This window comes from Ceratotherium simum, chromosome 7 (assembly GCF_057802395.1).
Source record: "Ceratotherium simum simum isolate JZ-2026a chromosome 7, ASM5780239v1, whole genome shotgun sequence".
NCBI classification, from domain to species: domain Eukaryota; kingdom Metazoa; phylum Chordata; class Mammalia; order Perissodactyla; family Rhinocerotidae; genus Ceratotherium; species Ceratotherium simum.
The window spans coordinates 43649466-43671196 of record NC_141906.1 but is presented as its reverse complement, the minus strand read 5'-3'; the positions used below and the strand labels follow the sequence as shown (position 1 = coordinate 43671196).

Below are 21731 nucleotides of genomic sequence, written 5' to 3'. Positions count from 1 at the left end.
CAACACAGTCCTGCCCGTGTGGCGCCCGACCTCCCAAGTGGACCCAGTCTCTCCAGGGCGGGAGCCCCACACACTCTGCCACCGCCCGACACTCTCCACCCGCTCCTTGTGCACACCCTGCCCCGCTCAAGTCAGCTCAGTTGCCAGGCTGCAGAGAATCCAGTCACCAATCTATGCAGGCCCACACGTTGCCTGAGGGCTTGTTGTTGGGTGGGGCTAGTCTCTAGGGTGGGCTGCCTGCCCTGGCTGAGCTGGATTAAATCGGTGCTCTAGCGGGTGGAGCAGACCCTGGGCTAGCAGGTCTCAGGGAGAACTCCAATGGCGTCTGTGTCAGCACGCTCACACCAGGCCACAACAATGGCCGCCGCCAATGTCCCAGTCCCTGGAGAGGTCTCACCCCTCACCGAGATGCACTCAGGGCCTATTAGGTGAGTCTCTTGTCACCGAAGCACTGTGCACCTTTCTTTCTGGTGATTTTAGGATGCTTTCTGGAACAGGTGAGTTTGTGCGCGGGCCCTTTAAGAGCCAGTTTTAGTTTCTTTGTGAACCGGGTTTTCTGGGGGTGCTACCCAATGCTTTAGTAGCAGGCAAAGTCAGATATTATGCTGCTGGTCTCAATTGTGCTGGGTCCACAAAATGCCCACAGCGGGGGCGCTCCCCGGCTCAGGGCCCCGCGCCTCCAGGGAGGCTGCGTACCTGTGAGCTGCTCCCGGCGGCCGTGAAGCTGGCGGCTTGTGAAGGCGGCGTTTTTCCTCTCCAGAAGGGAGTCTCTGCCTCTTCTACCCCAGTTAGGATTGTCCGTTGTTGCAGGAGTTCCTCTTATCCAGTTTTCAGTTCTGTCTCAGGGGTAATTTTTCCATGAGTAGTTGTAAATTGGCTGTGTCCACGGGAGGAGGTGAGTTCAGAGTCTGCCTACGCCGCCATCTTGACTCCGCCCTCGACAAGGTGATTTCTGAAGTTAAATTTCAGATTTGTTCTGACAAAAGATTTTGTTGGGAGGTTTTCATTAGTAAACAAATTCAGACTTCAAGTTTTTAAAATAGCTATCTATTTGCCTTGGGTTTCTTTTATGATGGTGGTGAGAAGTGGTTAATTATTTTAAAACTCTAGTGGGATCCACTTAGGGAAAAAACCATTTTGGTCTTCCAAAGCAGATGGAGACAATATATCTAGTAATGTGTTATGACTGTGTAGGCTTTGTCCTTCAGAGCTGTTGGTCCTACCCTTGAACCTTTATCTTTCAGTAACAGAGAGAGTGCTCCAAATTAGATCAGCAGGCAGCAGAGCCCTGGGACCACTACCATACTCTGAAGTTGTACTATGACGACTTCTCCTTTCAGTTGTCTAGCATAAACTCCATTCCTCACCTGTTTCCTTGAAATCAGCTTTAGCCTGGAACCTTGATCAGGACTCTCATGTATTTTTCTTCTATTGTTTCCAAACCCGTCTATAGACCTTAGAACCGTGAAGTCCTAAACTATATTTAGGATAGCCTATTTGTTTGGGTTCTTGGATGAACTCAGGCTCTGCTTCTTTCTGTTTCCCATTCAGCTCCTGATTAACCTACTGTCCTTGGTCCTGGGTTTTCCTTTATCTCAAGGTTTAGGGAAGTCATCCATGTACCGCCCTGCCCAGCCATGGCCCTCTGTCCCCATGGCCGCTGTAGCTGCCCATCACTCACAGTGTACTATGGAACCAGGTGTTTTTATGATAGGCTTATGGGTAGAGTTTATTTGCGTATGAAGTGATGCTCCAGGTACAGTTGAGTCTTGTTTTTTCAGGTAGTTTTATTCCATAAAGATCCCACACACTGAATTAGTGAATAATGAATGACTGCTCCCAATTAGTTTCCTGTGAGCCTCTGATCACTATATATATATGTTTTTGGTGGGGAAGATTGTCTCTGAGCTAACAGTTGTGCCAATCTTCCTCTATTTGGTATGTGAGACGCTGCCACAGCATGGCTTGAGTGGTGTGTAGGTCCACGCCCAGGATCCACACTGTGAACCCCGGGCTGCTGAAGCGGAGCACACAAACTTAACCAGTACACCACCATGCCAGCCCCAGATCACAATATTTTTATCAATTAATCAATATATAACTGTTTTTACATGTGTTTCTGTTTAAAGGCACCTTATTTAATTTATATTGTTGATTCATTTACATTGAACTCACGACCCAACAGCACTATAACTCATGCTTGAATAAAGCTTGTCTAACACATGTATGTTCTCCATAAGGCACATCACAGCCATCTTGCTCTTAGAAACACTAGGCAGGACTTCATTATGCTTTGAGGCCATTTTAAACAGTGAAATTGCCAACAAAAAGCATAAACATGCAAAAAATGTGGCACTAGATAGAACATGAAAAGGACGCTTAATTACTGTATGAGAGCTAAAGCAAGAAGACAGAGTGAGAACTTGTTTGACATCAGATGAGAACAGGCCTAAAGTGACTGAAAGTTTTTGTTGCTCTGTGCATGTCTGCAAATGACCATGAAAGTACATAGCGTATTGATTTTAGGGTTACAAAAAAAAAAAAAAATTCAGCAAGTAGGTGATTTGCAAATAAGGAATCCACAAATAACCAGGCTTGACTGTATCTACTTTTCCTAGGTATGGTGACTGGCAAGGAAGATTCTGTGCCTTTTGGTAGCTTTAGTCTTTATTCTGCACTTACTACTGGTTTTGAACTAACTTGGAGTAGCTTTTCTGTAGGGGAGAGAGATGCTTCTCCATCTTGGTCTGCTTCCCTTCTCAACCTTTTCCTTCTTCCACCTCAATAGTAGAGAATATTAATTTGATTGGATAGACTGTGAAATTTTTATTGGTCCCATTTATTAGTAGGTGTGGTTACTGTGTATAAAAGATTGAGCATATAGCTGTATTCAGAAAAAAAGTTAATATACCAGGCCTGAGACTGCTCTCCTTCTTAGGCCTGCTTGTAAGGTTGGCCATTAGCCGACATCTGGAAACTTAAATTTCAGGAGGGTTCCCACCACCATAACTGATAAGAATGGCTTAATGTGACTAAACTTTTGTGCAAACAATAAGGGTTATACTGAAGACCTGCTTTCCTTCTGGGAATTTTGATAGGTGCAGGGCAGAGGGTGCCTATGAGATCAACCTCCAATAAAGACCTTGGACACTGAGTATCTGATGAGCATCCCTTGTAAACAACATTTCACAAAGGTTGTCACAACTTGCTGCTGGAGAAATTATGTGTATCTTGTATGACTCTGCTGGGAGAAGAGTCTTGGAAGCTTGTGCCTGGCTTCCTCTGGACTTCACCCTGCACATCTTTTCCTTTTGCTGATTTTGCTTTGTATCCTTTTGCATTAATAAATCTTAGTTGTAAGCACAACTATGTGTTGAGTCTTGTGAGTCTTCCTAGACAATCACCAAACCTGTGTCATATTGGGCACTCCTAATATAACCTGCATGCCTCTTAGTACCTTGTTCTCTCACTGTCCTCCTATGTGCCTGAGAAGGAAGTGGACACAGGACCTTAGCCCATACTCTCGGCTCTCTCTTCCATTTCTTCTATTTCATGCATATAGCTGAACCCTTCAAGTAGGTTGCTGTCTTCTTTGCTGTGTTGCTTTTCCGTTTTGCTTTCTTTTCTTCATCTGACAGACTAAGAGCAGTAAGTGCCCCAGATTTGGAGTCATCTTTTACTAACAGTTGAAAGCTCCATTTAGGACTATTGCTTAAGTCTCCTAGCTTTACCAGAGAAGCTCAAATTGGGGTTAGACACTGGCCCAGTTACTAATACCACTTTCTGTCCCCTTTGCATGTTGTTTATTATATACACGTTCTATACAATACCTGACACAAGAAAAATAAGAGATACCTGACACGAAACAGAGGTAACTGGCAGGGCAGGATTCAGACAATCTTTCATCTCTTTTGTTAAATATCATTAAAATAGCACCTAAACCTCGAAGACTCCTCATCTGTTTCTCTCCTTTTTCTACGCATTTTCTTCTCTAACCTGTCTGTTCCCATCTTTTCCTTAAGTGGGTTGTGGTGAGTGTGATCTGTGTGTTAAGAGAATTAGCTGTTCTAAGATATTCCTCCTTTTCTTCGTTATCTTCCCTGTATTCTCCAGCCCATCACTTCCCACTGAGTCTCATAATTCCAACTATAACCTATAGAACAGGTTATATTTCCAGGAAAAACAAACTTTACTCCATCAGCCATTTTTAATTACACTTTTGAAAACTACCAGCGACCAGTTTTCCCACCAATATTTGGTTTATTTCAATATAGAAGAATCACTATACCTAAGACACCAGTTTTAGAGTCAATACATGACACAGTGATGCTAATTCAAATGAGGTGTCATATTTTTAGTATTATACTTTATCAAGGAGCCTTTAAGTTTCTGGCAAGATGAAGGCTGATGATTTGCTTCAGTTGACTGCATGGCTTGGTGTCTTTCTGGACTTAGAAAATTCCAGAATTGGCCATATGATGTAATGGTTACAATTCCTTTTTAGACAAAATCCCTGAATTTTAGAGTCATACTGATTAAGTTAAAATGCTGCCTCCACTCATGTAAGCTCTGGTATCTTGGGCAACTTTTTTTTTAACTTTCCTCAGCTTTAGTTTTCTTATCTATAGAATGAGGGTTACGTGAGTTAATAGATGTGAAGTATTTAGGGACACGGAGTAACAATGTTATTATAATAATTTTAATAAATAGAGAAAGACGAGTATGGAAGTCTGGAAGCAGTATGATATAGCAGGCAGGTATGAATTAAAAGTCCTGATCCTAAACTTGTACTAGTTTTGTGACTGTCCTTCAAGTTTCTTCCTTATTAAAATTAAAATAGTATATCCACTTTCAGGGTCTATATGAGAACTAGCAATTATATGACAACAGTGCTTAGAATTATGTCTAACATATAATAGATTAAAAGGTAACTATTATAATTATTATGGAAGAGTTTAGGCCAACCTGAAGATCAGGTGGTAGACTATGGATGATTTGTTACCTTTTCTGTATTATGATCTTATTTATGAAAGTGTGTTTTAAAATATTGCTCTGAGGTGATTATATTTCTATTACAATTTCATAGTTATTTGTCTGCTTGCCTGTAACCTCTACTAATTGTTCATTTATTCAATGAAGTACACAGTCTTAGGGTCTTATTCATCTTTTTATTCCAGTTCCTAGGAAAATATCTGATTCTCAATAGGTTCTCAGTAACTATTTGCTAAATTAAATCTAATTCATATTGTGTTGTTATAACTAAGCAGCATAACTAATAGGAAATATTGGGTCTTGTTAGAAGTATTTACAAGCATAGAAAGAATCTTAAAATACTTGTCCTCAAGAAAGAAAAAATATTATAAAGAAAAACTAGAAGGAATCAGCTAATAATTTATAGGATCAAGAGATTATTTTTTTAGCACTTACACATTAAACATTTGACTAGTTAGGTAAAAGGTAGTATCAGACTTCAAAACTTGAATATTAATTTTGATTCTTCCTCTCTTTCCCTTATGCTACCATGCCCTTTTAATTTTTCCTTTTTGAAGTTTCTTGCATATTTCTTGGTAGTTTCTTCTGATGGCCACCCTCCTAGTTGTAGATACAACCTCAACGCCAGTTCATTAATTCATTGGCCAAAATATAGAGTAGCATTAAATTCAAGGCTACTCACATTATATAATAGAAATGATTTTTCCATGTATATTTGAAAACAATTTTCATAAAAAAATTCAATATCCATAGGTTGTGGCCTTCTTTTTTACTTAATATCAATGGCTACACTCAAAATTCTTTTAGGCATCAACTAAGGATGCATCTCAGTGAAAAGTTGCACGAGATGCTCACCTGTAACCTATAGCCATTTGAGGAGCAAGACAGCAGTGCTTCCTTTTGCTTTGCTATAAAAGCTCTGTTATTACCAAAGGAAACAAACTGAAAATTATCAAAATACTCTTTTCTGTCTTGTCTTCAAACCTTGATTCAAGTCATACCAGTCATCTGAATAACCAGAAAGATTCACTTCAATGCCATTTCTTCCCTGAACTTTTCTTGATGCTACCACTAGATGCACACACATACACACACAACAGACAATTACATACGTGTGGCAATAAGCTATACCAACATGGTATAGTAAAAAATCCATGAACTTTGGAGTCAGATGTAGGTTTGGACCCCAACTCCACACTAGCAGTATGGCCTTGGGCATGCTACTTAGCTGCTTGGCATTCTAGCTTCTTTATCTTTCCAGTGAGGGTACTAAATTCACAGAATTTTATTGACAATGGAATGAGATTATATGAATAAAACGCTCAGATCATGGCATGACATATGATAAAATCCTCCCAAAGTATTAAGTCCATCAAATCTTTCGACTTCTATAATTCTTCTCCAATTACCCTAAGCCAAGTCTGTTATATTTTTATAGTTTGTGTATACAAGTATTTCTTATATTTCTTCCTGGACTCTATGCATCTTCAGAGCAGAACTTCTGTCCATTCACTTCTGTATCTCCACAAATCCGAACCTGGGTATGCCTAATTCCACCTCATGATTTCATCCATTGCTTTCTGCAAAGAATTGTTCTGAACTAAACTATTTTTATAAATTATTCCACTATAGTCTATCATTAATGGCCATTTCATCATGATTTATCATGCTGTGGAAGCTCTAATGGGGATGTCCACCAACTGCATCTAAGAATACTGTGCTCCAGAGTGACTAGCAGATTTATCATGTTATTAATGCTTTCAATTCCTGCTGAGGATTGTTCTGTGACCACTTCTCTCTTCTCAAGGTCGCTATTTTTACCAGCTTTAGCTCTCCACTTTCTTTTATTAGGAGTATTGTCTAGTTTAATGCAAGCTTGACTTTTTCCAGCAGCCCTAACTTTTTGGAAGTCCTTGATATGCTGAGGTGGGGGCTGACTTTATTTTCTAAGGGCAAAGTGTGTTTATTCGGTTTTTATTTTCCTCTATTTGCTGATATCTAACTTTTGTTGACTTTCATTTTCATTCTTCTATTTAATATTCATCACATACTTACTAGGGGCCAGGCATTGGAAATATAATATCTGAAAATCAGTGCAGGCCTTTTCTTCATTGAGCTTATTGTTTAGTGGAAGAAAATACATTAAGCTATATGTGCACAACTAGGTATGTAATGGAAAGCTGTGGTAAACGCCATGAAAAAAATAAAATATATGAGGACAGGTTATGAGGAAAAGGTCTGAGTTAGATTAGGAAGGCTGTTTTGAGCAAGTGGCATTCAAGAGGAGATCTAAAATCTGAGTAGGAATTTGAGGCAAGAGTGGAGTGAGGTCAGACAGGGATCCTAAGATGGCAGAAAGAGTCACACTTTTAATATAGCTAAAAAAAGTCAGCGATGCTAGATCACGCAAGGAAGATGCAGAATGGCATGAGATAGGACTGGAAAGACGGGCAGAGACCAAAACAGGGAGACATTTGAGAAGGATTTGGAATTTAACCAGAGAGGAATGGTAACCTTCTGAAGTGTTATAAGCGTGCTTTATAACAGCCGCTTCAATTGCTCTGTGGATTAGAAAAAGGCAAGTGAAGAAGGTAGAATCCAGCCAAGAGGCTATTGTAGTAGTTTCAGCTACAGAGGATGATGGCTTAGACTAGAACTGAAATAGAGAGATTACTGTGACACCAAGGGCAGGGTGGAACAAAGTGGAGACATTCCAAACTTAGTGTATATTGCAAGTAGAATCAAGAGTTCCACACGTTGATGGAGGGTAAAGGAAGATGATATATTAGAAGGAACTTCAAGTTTCTCACATGAGAAATGGCTTGGGTATAGGTGCCATTTATTAACTTGTGGAAGTTTGGAGGAGGAGCAAATTTTAGAAGGATATTGAGAGCTCTTTTTTAAATGTAAGTTTAATTCCTGCAGGATATTTAAGGAAATTTTAAAAATAAGCAGTTGGATCTATCAGTCAGGAACTCTGAAAAGAAGCTTGGACTAGAGATATAAACTTGAGAATCATCAGTAATTGTGGAAATTTTGGAAAAGAAGACTCAAAAAGAAAGTAAAATGGGAAGATAAGAGTCTCCATGTGTAGTGGATGCTGTGCTGTACTGAACAGACTGCTCCTTCAGGACCGAGGCACTCATTTCCCCAGTTACTGTCTAATGTCGGCTGCTGATTGCTCATAGCTGAGACCCTCCCTAGCCATTGTGCTCACAGAAGGGAATCTCTTGCCCAGTTTACACCTCCTCTCCTGGGGCAGCTCGATGACTAGACAGTGTTGACAAACAAAAGCTGAAGTTCCTTGCCTAGATTTGGGACAGTTCTAAAGGACTATCCCAGCTTCAGATGACCATAGGATCAGCTGAGATCTCTGGGGAAACCACATGAAGACATCTGTGTCAGAAGTGGTCTTAGGAAGCAGCCTCTGAAATAGGATCTTGCTTTTGGATAACCTACCAGGTAATTGGCAATGGAGACTCCATTACTAGTCATGGCTGGAGTGGGGACAACTCCTAACATGCTGTAGTGAGCAATTGTTACAAACTTCACCTGCCAGAGGCTAATAGTAGAATGGAATGCACCTGTAACTAAAGCATAACCTAAAGGTTTGAGAAGTTCAAGGCAAATTGCTCTTGTTAAGTGCCATTGATACAGTGAAAAAAGACATTGAAAGGCTGGGGGTAATTATTTTAAGGTGAATTGTGAAAACCAACAAACCTACAGTTTAAGTTGAAATGTGAAAGCCAGAGCCTATTTGACAGAATCTAAAGAGACTTGAATGCTGGCTAGCTCAGTCGGTAGAGTATAAGACTCTTTGCATTTTTACATCCATGCAACCCTTTTCACAGGCACTGTGGCAACCCATTAGAAAAGTCATAAAGTCATTCATATGCTTTGACCCAGAGATTGTACTCCTGGAAAATAATTTGAGACAAATCAAATGTCAGATGCACCAAGAGATTCCTTACAGCACTAAACGTGGTTTAAAAACTAGACAAAACCTAAATGTCCAGTAGAAAAGAATTGGTAAGTTATGACACATCAACATAGTTGAATAACAAACAACAATGAAACTTATAATTATGAAGGAAGAACTGGATTCAAATCCTGGCTAAATTACTTAAACTACTGAACAGACGTGTAAACCTGGGCAAGGTTCTTCTCCTATTTAAGCCACAGTCTCCCCACTGAAACACAAATAATACTTATTCCCATATTGATGACATGAAGATTAAATGAGTTCACATATAGGAAGTGCTTAGCACAGTTCTTGAAACATCATTAACTACTCACTAAATTGTAACATCTTTGTTATTTATTTTTAAATAACAAATTAGAAATCAGTAGGATCATGATGGTAAAACAGACAAGAATTGGTAGATTAACATGAAGTTTTAAGAATAATTTCTTAAATTGCTACTAAGAAAAAAACTCATAAAACAATTAGATAAACATGAGCTATATAAAGTTTTAATTAGGCTTTTATTTAAAAGAAAATATTTAGATTATTCTTATATAGTTTTAAATAGCTGAATGATTTGAAAATCGTTAAGGCCTCCAGTGGTTGCCATAGGCAATTTTATATTTATTGTACAAACTAGCAAATGCTTTTGAAAACAAGCAACAAAATTTTTTTAAGAACTCTCTTTTTACTTGCATTTCAGCAGCATTCAGAAGTCTAATCACAAGAGGAGGGGAACTTTGTTCTACTGTCATGCCCTCCAAAATAGCACAGGCTCACAATAGGTGGCCCCAAGGAGGCCCTTTTTATGATGACAAAGAAAACTGTTCCTGCAAATCAAAGCCCATATAAACAAGGAAAAGGCTATTTAAAAGCATTCACAATCAATGCCAGTTGTCAGCCAGCAAGAGACACTGGTTGAAATGACTTGTACCCAACACATATTTATTTCTACAGATGGAGAATTATATATTTGACTTGTTGGAAAGGTTAGGTACTAAAAATACTCTTTTGTTTTTTTTTAAATAAAACACAGAAAGAGGAACAAAAAGAGTGGCAGCTGCTTATGTCTTTCTCTATAACAAAATGTGACATAATGCAACAATGGAAAAAGAGCAGAGTCAAAAATGAAGCAATTTATAAAAGCCACACTCTAAGACAATGCCACAGAATATAATGTTGATTAGAATTGAATGAAACTGCCAGGTATATTGAAATATCAGTCATGTAATTTTGGTACCTTATTGAGAAAACCATGGAATCAATGTGGTGGTAGTTTTATCACAGATGTTGCTGCTACACAAGTAGATGCCTTGAGCCTCTAGAGAAACAAAACAATATTCTATGTTGAAGTGCAGTAATAAAGGAGGGAATTGCCTTGTGATAAAGAAACGATTGACTTTATACAGGTCCTTGTCAGTAACCATGAATATTCCTTGGATGAACTTTTATTCAATATGCTTTGTAAAAATGATTAAAAATACCCCCTGGACTAAAATTTTGCCTTCAAATCAAACCTAGCTAAGTAATTGTCTTGCATTCTGAGATCGGACTAAAGGCAACCACAATCACTGTTATTGCTTCTCCAGAATCTTCTGCGGACCATTATCCAAATTTCTTTTTCCGCTCCTTGCTCTCGGTTTTACTAGTTCCAATTCCCAACTAAATTGAATCCAGTCCTCAGATGCCATAGCTAATTCATTTTTAATCTTTTTTTTTCTGGTCATGCACCAAGATGAGGATATAATCCCTAGTATTTGCCTTCTAGTTCCACAGACCCCCACTGTGTCAATAACTCTGCTGCTCTCCGTCTCTTGCCTGACTCTTCTCCACTAGGCATCAGAAATTAGACAAGCTAGCAAATGATAAGTCTGAAACTAATGGGAGTTAGAAGATAAATACTGCTCTATAACTGAGTTTATTAACTATGGTAATTTCTGAGAGTCAATGACATTACTTCAGCAATAATTATAAATTTCTATTTATTCTAGATGAAAATTAGCAAAAATCATTTGACCAATGTGTATAATGGGATAATTTTTGCTTTTCTTTGAAACTCAAACTGGGCCTAAGTGAAATATAGCCATGTGAAATTATGTGATCTAGACTTTAGGTCAGTCTTTTCTAGATAAAGGCATTTTCAAGAGCTCAAAATTTTCAGTCAATCCATTTTTAAGTGCATTCATAAACAATCTGAATACTATGCTTCAGATCTTATAGTAATTGTAGAATATTTTAGTTGAAAGGTACCATACAGATCAGTGGGTCTCCTCTTAAGTACCCTCCCAGAATGTAGCGGTTCAGGTGTCAGAGCCAGGCAGGTTTCTGGGAGCCTGGATTGGACAAGTTTGTCTTTAAAGTATGCCATTAAGAGAGAGGGCAAAGACGGTGTTCAGATATGAGCCTGAAAATATGTCAAGAAGTCAAACTGAAGTACATATTTGAGAACACTGAGCTGACAAATACAAACCAGGCACGAGGGAACCAGAGACTGAGAATACCTGGACAGAACAAATGAGTTTGGATAAGACGGTAGAAATTGGAATCTGGTGAAACACTCTGAAACACTGTGGCAGAATGATAGGGACTTTTTATAGAGCACGCTCGGCCCAGCTTCTGAACTGGGAGTTGTTAAGAGTCCTGAGCCAATTTAAATAAGTATTACTATAGACTTAATACTTACATACTCTTTATAGAATTCAAGTCGAATTAGCCATCCAACCTATATGTGAAGAATTATAGAGGCAACCATTTATTATTTTCTAAGGATGTCCATTTTGGTTTTGGAAAGCTCTGAGTATTGGACAATTCTTTTTTTTATTGGACCAAAATGAGTCCCCTATAATTTCCATCCCCTGGTCCTAGTCTTTCATGCTATACACAGCTATAATACAAATGTAATATCAATTGGACTATTTTTGGAAATTCAACTGGACCCAAAAATTCAAGTAGCAGGATTATCTGGACATCCTAATTTAAGGTCTTAATAGCCAAGAAAAATAGAAATAAGCTATTTTACTAGAACTGCAGACAGGCCAATATTCACATAATTGTTCTCAACCTTCAAATGTTTTGTAGCATTTTAAACATTCTCTAATGATATAAAATTCTTGTTAGAAGATAAAAAAAAAACCTCTTAGTAGGATTTTTATTGTCATTGTAAACATTTAATGAGCACACCTTGAGACAGGCACTTAGCCAGATTTGTTATAGGGGCGGGGCCCTTGTTTTCAGTGACCTTCAAATGTACAGTCAGGACTATAGCAGGAAAGAGCTGAAGGTTGTTTTCTATTTGAAGTCCATAACACATTTTGGTGCAGAATGTAAAATATGAAGGAAACATTATGCTTTCTGAGGAAAATAAAAATATATTTCTTAAGCTCAAAGGAGTCAGTGTAAATTTGTCACTATTTTATTAAAATCAAAGAAAGAGGACAATAAAAAAGAAATGTCATTAAAAAGATCAGGAGGAAAAAAATCAAAATGATTCCTACATTTTATAGGAGCACTTTCATTCAGATACAAGTAGCAGTTACTCATTACCAAATGGCATCCTCTCCTTGGAAATACTGTCTTGAGGAAAACCTGTCAAAGAGATGATCAGGAAAACAGCAAAGCAAGGACAGGTGTAATCTACCTGAATTGAAGGAGAGGTACACTTTGTATCAGATTACAATTCTGATAATGGTCTGCACAGACAAATACCAGGGATTTCTGTTGAGCCATCCCCTGGGGACTTGAACATCATGTGAGTTGGAGTGAGGTCAGGATTTTTGGCCCTCCTCTACTGCCTCAGCCTTTTATAAATGGCTCTGATACAACAAGCTGTGGTAATCCTCATTTTCCATGAGGAGCGGCTGCCTTTCTTCAGAGAGCTGCTTTCTCTTGCGACGACATAACAGGCTAGTGAGCCCTCCCAGCACAGCAGTGAGTACAGATCCTACCATAGCTGCCCCGAGGAGCCACGGCCAGATCCGACTTGCTTCCTCTAAGTAGGGCTTAATGTAATCTTGAAAAAAGTCCGAATCTGAAAGAGAAAGATATCCCAATGTTTTTACTATCATCATCATCATTATCATCATCATCATCATCATCACCACTATCATCATCATCCTCATCATCATCTTCGTCATTATCCTTGCATCATTTTCCTGACTTCGGAGTCAGATGCTTGGATTTGAGTGCCAGCTCTGCTACTTAGTAGCTAAAAGAGCTTGGGAAAGTTACACCTAACACTTCTAATCCTCAGTTTCCACATCAGGAAAATAGGAAAATGATACCACCTTGTTGGGATGTTTTGAAGTTTATAGATACTATCTGATCTGTAAATTATCCAGTGCCTTCCCCCAGGTCAGCTACTGTAACTCTTTTATCTATTTATTCTGGTATTTGCCTCTGTATTTCTAAATAATAAGCAAATATTACTATCTCTTAATCATCAAGTTTATATCTGAAGTTCCTCGTATATAAATAATGATTGTAGCTCTCTTACAACTCCTTTTCCTTCCTTGATCTTTTCAGTATAATAGTATCATGATTTGGGGTCAAATCCACATCTAGGATTTCATTATTTTTAGTACTTAAATATTACTCACAGTTGAACCAAATAGTAGACTATGATTACATTTTCGTTCTTATGTTATTTTCCCTTGAAGTTAATAAATTATTGTTTTCTTTTGTTTGATTTTAAAGTACCCATCACTATTTATAGCCATCCCAGGTGGTCTAGTGGTTAAGATTCCATGGCTTTCCCCACCTCGACCAGGTTCATCTCCTGGTCAGGGAACCACGCCACTCATTTATCGGTTGTCACACTGTGGCAGCTGCACGTTGCTATGATGCTGAAAGCTATGCCACTGGTATTTCAAATACCAGCAGGGTCACCCATGGTGGACAGGTTCAGCAGAGCTTCCAGACTATGATAGACTAGGAAGAAGGACCTGGCCACTCATTTCTGAAAAGATTTGCCATGAAAACCCTATGAGAGGAGAGGAACATTGTCTGATAGAGTGCCAGAAGGTAAGAGGGTGGTGTCAAAAGACTGGGCAGGGTTTTGCTCTGCTGTACACAGGGTTGCTAGGAGTCAGAATCAACTCCACAGTTCTAACAACAACAAAAACAACAAAAGAGAGTAGAGTAAGTACCTTAGGATATTCTGGACATATGATTGTATGTAAGCTTCATATATAATAAAAATGAGTTCCACAAACCAAGGAGAAAAGGAATATTTAATAAAATATCTTAGAAAGAGTAGATAGTGACATGAAGTAAAATTTAAAATGAGTCTCACTGTTCACCATAAACTCACTAATGTTCAGAGCAACTAAAGAAGGAATGTTCCTTTTTGTTTAATCAGGAGAATTTGCTAAAAACTAATTTATATTACAGTCCAATATTCATTCAAAGAAGATGAAAGTGGAGTTTCCCTGGCTTAAGTAGGACTATAGGGCTAACAGCCTGTCCATTTCTCCTGTTATCTTTTCTTCTTCTGTCCTTGGCAGCATCTTTCTGCCAGCTGCCACTAGGATACCTAAAGTTCTTAGACCTCATTTAAGCACAATTTAGCGTTTCTCTTCATCAGGAAAGGGCCATAACTTGCAAAGGATAAACATTATTGAATAAATTATAGTTAAAAAGATTTATAACTTTGAATAATATTAATTTAAATCTAAACAATGAAAGCCAACAAAGCTAAAATTAAAAATAAATTTAAAAATATGAAAAGTCATTTCCATCAAACACAGAAGTTACTGTTTTTAATATATTTAAAAACTATTTTGAAAATGGGACTACAAATGCCTAACTTATATTGCTATTAGTCACTCCAATACATAGTACATTAAAATGTCTAACAAAATGCAGATTACGATTACATAGAGGTTAACATAATAAATATGATTTCTTTTATTGTTTAAATGCTCAGCTCAAGCTCAAGTCACAGTATTTGTTTTGTTTTTTCCATGGGAAGATTCGCCCTAAGCTAACATCTGTTGCCAATCTTCCTCCTTTTTTTCTTCTTTCCTCCCCCTCAAAGCCCCAGCACATAGTTGTGTATAGTTGTAAGTTCTTCTGGTTCTTCTGTGTGAGCCACTGGCACAGCATGGCTACTGACAGATGAGTGGTATGGTTCCACGTCTGGGAACCGGACCCAGGCTGCCGAAGTGGAGCGTGCTGAACTTTAACCACTAGGCCATCAGTGCTGGCTCAAGTCACAGTTTTTAAACACTATTTCTGTGTCTGTCCTTCTGCTCTGCAGCTTCTCTTATAGTTTCTCCACTTTAGTTCATTCCAGGTGGTCTCAATTTTTATTGTCAGCAATGGGCTGTCTCCTTTGAAACACTCTTTGTATTTCTCGATGGCTTCAAGCTAAATTCAGACTTTCTTTCTCAGCTATCTGCTTTGTACCCCAACAGTGTCACTTTAAATTATTTCTTCTTCTTCTTCTTTTTTTTTTTTTTTGTGAGGAAGATTAGCCCTGAGGTAACATCCGTAGCCAATCCTCCTGTTTTTGCTGAGGAAGACTGGCCCCGGGCTAACATCTGTGCCCATCTTCCTCTAGTTTATATGGGATGTTGCCACAGCATGGCTTGACAAGTGGTGTGTCTGTCCGTGCCCCAGATCTGAACCTGCGAACCCTGGGCCTCTGAAGCTAACATCTGTGCCCATCTTCCTCTAGTTTATATGGGATGCCGCCACAGCATGGCTTGACAAGTGGTGTGTCTGTCCGTGCCCCGGATCCGAACCTGCGAACCCTGGGCCTCTGAAGCAGAGAGCTTGAACTTAACCGCTACACCACTAGGCCAGCCCCTAAATTATTTCTTAATATTATAATTTTTCTAACATCTTTATCTACTTAAAGTTTCGTTTTTATTGTTACCCATTCTCTTCAGAATAATCATATAGTCTTCTATTTGTTTTATGCTTTATCATTTCCAAATCATATGGAAATGATTTTATTTATTCACACAACAAATACATGAGGCAGTTAGGGACCATTATCCTAATTTCATGAATTAGGAATCTGTAACATACAAAGTTTGCCTGTAATGTTTAAACTGAACCGTGCATGTATAGACTTTGGTACAATGCCCAGCACATAGAAAGTAATTTGTAACTGTTTCGATTCTTGTTATTTCATAATAATTTTATCAACGTTTCAACTGAACCAGCTTCCAAGGAGAGTTTTTCTCTCTTAAACTGATTCTGATTCAGTTCAGCTTTATCTTCTGGATTCTCAGACTATTTCTTTCTTTCATCCCCTGTGACACTTGGCACAATTGTCTATGTGTTATAATTATTTATATGTATATCTTACTTTTCAGGCTTGATCACAAACTTTGAGATCATTATGTCTTATTGTTTTATCTTTCATCCTCTATTCATTCATTAATTCGACAAATGTTCGCTGAGTCACACTACATGACAGGTGGTGGTCCAGGCACTACAGGTAAAAAGATAAGTCAGCAGAATCCCTGGCCTGAAGGAAGCAATAACTGAAAGAGGAGACTGACAAGTAAACGTATTATTTCGAGAGTAATGCTATTCCAGTGAAAGGATGTAAACAGTACAATGAGATCATGGGGAAAAGACCTCCGATATCTCTCTGGGGAGTCAGGGAAGACATCCCGGAAGACTATCCCACTGAGTAGAAGAATGAGCTAGAACTGGAGAGTGTGATGTTGATGGCAAGCTCTCCCAGGCAAAAGGAACAACATGCACCTGTGTATATATACAGCCAAGCATAGCTATTGAACAAACTATGAATGACAGAAGCCTCATCAAATCCCATCTGCAGAATGAGACACTCCAGTTACCGTGAACATGTCACCCCCTCTCATTTTTAAAATCAAATGTCCAGGTCTTTTGGAATATATGGGATGAAGGAAGCTCTCAACAGAGCAGTACCACGCAGAAAGCGAGATTACATTTACCAGCAGCATTGAAGACACAACTTTTCATTGCCAAAGCTTTTTGGTCTCACCTTTAATCAGATACGCATGCAGCAAAATCACTTGCTACTCAATTTTAAAAGCATCACTAAATTCAATTATAAGAGAAAATGTTTGACAAATACCAGACATCAGCTGCCTTTTACAGAAAACACTCAAGTAATTATAAACATGAATCCCTGAATGATGAATAAGGCACTGCTTGAACTAAATTATATCAAGAAATTTTTAAGGATTTTTTAATAAGCTTAAAGTTTAGCAATGAATAGAGATAAATTTTAAACTCCTTGAAAGTACAACAGAAGCAACAACAGAATAACTCGTAAAATAGAAAATAAGCAATTGTTGTTGCTTATTTTAAAGTCAAACTTCTCTAAAATTAACTATGTAGATTCACAGGTGTATGAAAAGTGCTCCAGATAAAATATTTCAAATAAATTTCATTTTTAAAAATTTAATTAGAAATAAATAATAAATACATTTAAGCCCTTAATGTGACTCTTTGACCCTCCTCTCCTTTCTCTCATCCAATGGTTTTTGTTTCCTTTTCAGTAAAAAGTACCCATTTGGACACTAGGGAAGGAACAATGAGTTGGAACATATGTGTAGAAGACATATAGCAACTAAAGAGACCACTCCCTTCTGTGGAGTAATGGAGAAAGAATTAGTGGGAATATTTGCCACTTACTGGCTTTGTGATTTAGGATTAGTCACTTTTTCTTTCTGATTCTCAATTTACTTACCTATAAAACAGAATAAAAATCACTAACACATAGAGTTGTGAAGTTTAGCAGAGATAATTTATATGCTGACGTCTCTCACATTAGTATCTGCATGCCAGAATAGCTTCTGAGTGTCAAAGCTATCCAACTTCCCCAGAGACATATTTACCCTAATATCTCACATCACCCCATTTCTCTGTGTAACAAAAACAGCCATGAGAGTCTCCCATGTCTGGCCCTGCTCCTATTGTTACTATCTCAGTGAATTGTACCACCATTCATCATTTTCATAGGCCAGGAAGCTTAAAGGCATCTCTAACATCTCCTTCTTTCTTGCTCAGTATATAAATCACTTTTCAAGTTCTGTAAATTTTGTCTTCAAAATAATATCAAATTCTTTCATGCTTCTGCCTTCCTTCCTATCACCACCACTGCAATCCAAACTATCTTTACCTGTACCGTGGACATTTGTAATAGTGTTTTCACTGGCCTCTCTGTATGCGCTTTGCAACTGCTACAAAACTTTCTACCTGCTGCAGCAACAGTAATCTTCTGAAAACTCAAATATGACTGTGATCTATTTAAAATTCATCAATGGCTTCCATTATTCCAACAATATGGCCAAAATCCATAATCTTGACACCTTATTTAAGGAATTAATTCTTCCTGTCATGCTGCTGTCCTCTGAAATATCACTTCATTGACCCCTAGAGATAGGCACGTCTAAATAAATGAGTCATTAGGTAAGTAGTTGTTTAAGGTCTTTCTCTTCCGTTAGAATGTAAGCTCTGTGAAGAGAGACTATACCGTTCTCAATGTATTCATAGTCTCTAAGACAACGTCTTGTTCAAAGTAGTTATTAAACATATATATGTAGAGAGAATAAATAAATCAATAAAATCACCTAGAAAATACCTAGTGTGATAGAAGACTTGAAAACATGTTTAAAATACATAACTAAAAGTGACCTGGTTGTTAAAAGGAGTGACATTTTTCTAGTAAGCTTTACTTATATTGGTTAAGAGATACCACTTTTCGTGATAACCATCTCTTGCATTCAAATTGATTCCACTCCATACCAGATAACAGATATTATTGGTACTTAGAATAGAGAAGCTTGCAAGATATCAAGTCTGACCTTAGAGGGCTCACAGCCAAGGCTGAGAGGGGAAAGACTCATACATAGAAAAATTACCATGCAACTCTAAGAAAGGAGTGATTAAACATGACTATGTGTATGTAAAAAATTATGTCATATCTGAGAGCTTGAAAAATGGAAAAATAGAGAAATAAAATCCCAAGTGGTGAATCTTTGAAAAATTGTTGCCAATATGCTCCTTTCTTTATGTACTGTGAGTGTTTATAGAAGAAATGGAAAACCTGTTGAAACTGCCCATCTTTTTCATTCACAGGAAGCTCCTCCCCTTACTACACCTCCACCCTTGTGCAAAATCCTCTGCTCTGTGATCTCAAGGTTTTCAAGAACTGACCTCCTCTGCCAGCCACTTTAGTATTCCTTTTATTGGCTATGATCTTCAGATAAAGCAAAACAGGTCAATCAAACCCATATCTGTTCAACTAATGGTCCCCCAAAGGGCAAGAAAAGGGTGATAAAACCAATCCTGTTGGTTCTAAATTGTGGTTCTGCTATGCCACATACTAGCTAGATGGTCTGGGACAAGTTATTTATATTCTTTAAGCCTCTATTTTCTCCTCTCTGAAAAGGAAAAAGAAATAATAGTCACTACTTCATAGGGTAGTTATGAAGATTAAAGGAAACAATGCATGCAACACACCTAGAAGAGTTCCTGGCAGATAAAAAATACTCAATATGTGTTAGCTGTTATAAAATGACTCAATTTATCTCCTCAGTGTAATTTTTCATTGCTCATACTACTCAAATAGGAGAATTCAGCATTCCATAAACACAGTGTACACTTTCAACCTCTATTTTTATTTTGTTTAGCAGATTCCCTGCCTTTTTCTATCTACTACTTGCCTGCTCATCCTTCAAGGCCTTGTCTTGTCTTTCTATTATTCTAATTATTCAGAAGTCATTGCTTTTTCCTCTGTGCTCCTGTAGGATTTTCTTTATGACTCTTTTACTGCACTTAGCACAGCCTGATATTTTACACTTTCTTGCACAATTATCTAACTTCCACACTGAGTTTAGACCTCCTTGAGGTCTGGAACTATGTCAGTCATTTATGTGTCATTAAAGTCTAGCACAAGAGGTAGGAAGTTGTTAAATGTCAGTCAATTGTTCATTTTATTTTACTTATCTGTTTATGTTTTCATGAATTATAAGTGAATATAATGAAACATCGATGCTTGTTGAATACCTCTTACCCACAGCCCGTATGTTGTTTTACTGTCTTTAGTTGCTGATCCTCTTGTGTGAGAGTGGAAGCATAGTAGTGAAATGAAAAGAGGACTTCATAGTATTGAAATCTGGCTGCTCCATGTATCGGTGTTTGATATTGGGAAAGTCACTTAAATTCTCTCAGTATCAGTGTCCTCACCTCTTTCTAGGGATAACAATACTTACCTAATATACGGTTGATTAATAACGCATGTACGGAATCTGCGTCTAGCAGGCTCTTGGGTAGGAGGAGATCTGTTGCTCATTTATCAAGAAGATACTGACATAGTTCTACTCAGGAAGATTATTTAAAGCCCGGATCTAATTACAATCCTATAGTTTTATATTACTACTTTAATTATAGTCATAACAATTATAATTATAATAGCTGTTATCATTATTATTATTAATTGGGCTTAAAATCAAAATGTCCACAAATTTTCTTGGTAACCGTAGCAGGAATTTCCCAAAGAGGATTTCAGAACTGCTAGATGTTTATTTCATGCCACACCGCACTAGGCTCTTTAACATATCATATTCATTTAATTAACACAACATCTCTTTGAGGTATTCTGATCCCAATATTTCAGGTTAAGAAACTGAGATTCAGGGGCCAGCCCGGTGGCGCAAGCGGTTAAGTGCGCGCGCTCTGCTGCGGCGGCCCGGGGTTTGCCGGTTTGGATCCTGGGCGTGCACCAACGCACTGCTTGGCAAGCCATGCTGTGGCGGCGTCCCATATCAAGTGGAGGAAGATGGGCATGGATGTTAGCCCAGGGCCAATCTTCCTCAGCAAAAAAAGAGGAGGATTGGCAGATGTTAGCACAGGGCTGATCTCCTCACACACACAAAAAAGAAACTGAGATTCAGGGAATTGAAGTAAAATTTTCCAAGGTCACACAACAGTCAGCTGATAGAGGCACGTCTCAAATCCACTTTTTTTTTCTGACTTTAATTTTGGTGATCTTCCCATGGTTGCCATGTACAAAATGCTTTATATTAAGCAGAATAGATAAAAATTTAAAGATCCTTGCAACTTGGTTCATGTAATAACAAATTTGTGATAAGTTAAGGATTGTAATGTACTTTCCCAATTTAAAGAGTTTGGGGATAACATTGTAAAAACATAAGGTTTTGTACTCGCTCAAAACAAATTGGTCACTCTAGATTCAGCAATTCACTTGAAACAAATTGAACTTTACCTGATTCTAGTAGGTAGCTATAGTCATAGCCCAGATCTCTGGATGAAATAAAGAAATCTCCATTTCTGTAGAGAGGTATAAAAGGAACCATGTAGGATTCCCGGTTGTGTCCAATGGGTGCATTGGCTTGTGGATAAACTTCTTGAGGAGGATGATACTTTCGGAGCCACTGTTCAAAAATACTGCAGAGGAAAGGATTATTCAGATTCAGAAACATATTGTTTATAAAAGAAATACCTGGAATTCCTAGAGTAAAATAACAGGGCATATCTTAAAATCCCGAGACATGGAAAGATGCCAAATACATTTTTCATGCTTTGAAAATATTTTGTAAAGCACTAGTTCATGCTGTCAGGCCCTGATGAAGCTCATTCATTTGAAAGAAATATTACAGGATAACTTTGAAGAAGGAATTTCTTAGAAGATAAATGAAATTTACATGACACATTTAGACCTTTCAGAATGCTGCAGAGCAAGGGTAATTATTGGTTGAGTGACAATTGAGTCATAGTTGTAAATTTAGTATGTACCTTGTCTCAAAGA

At 38.0% G+C, this 21731-nt stretch overlaps 2 protein-coding genes across 2 annotated transcripts in view; one reads left to right on the top strand and one right to left on the bottom strand.

The window, feature by feature from the left end:
* Window positions 1-259: 259 nt before the first annotated feature.
* GRM5 (glutamate metabotropic receptor 5) overlaps window positions 260-21731 on the top strand; it is a 668354-nt gene continuing 646882 nt past the window's right edge. The window contains exon 1 of the mRNA XM_087433566.1: window positions 260-428. The gene's annotated coding sequence lies outside the window, so the exon portion shown is untranslated. The remainder of the gene's footprint in view (window positions 429-21731) is intronic.
* Window positions 12757-21731, bottom strand: part of TYR (tyrosinase) — a 90389-nt gene continuing 81414 nt past the window's right edge. Inside the window, exons 4-5 of the mRNA XM_004434096.3 lie at window positions 21189-21370; window positions 12757-12983 (exon numbers count right to left, since the gene is read on the bottom strand). Of these exons, the coding sequence (XP_004434153.1) occupies window positions 12757-12983; window positions 21189-21370 (409 nt within the window). The remainder of the gene's footprint in view (window positions 12984-21188; window positions 21371-21731) is intronic.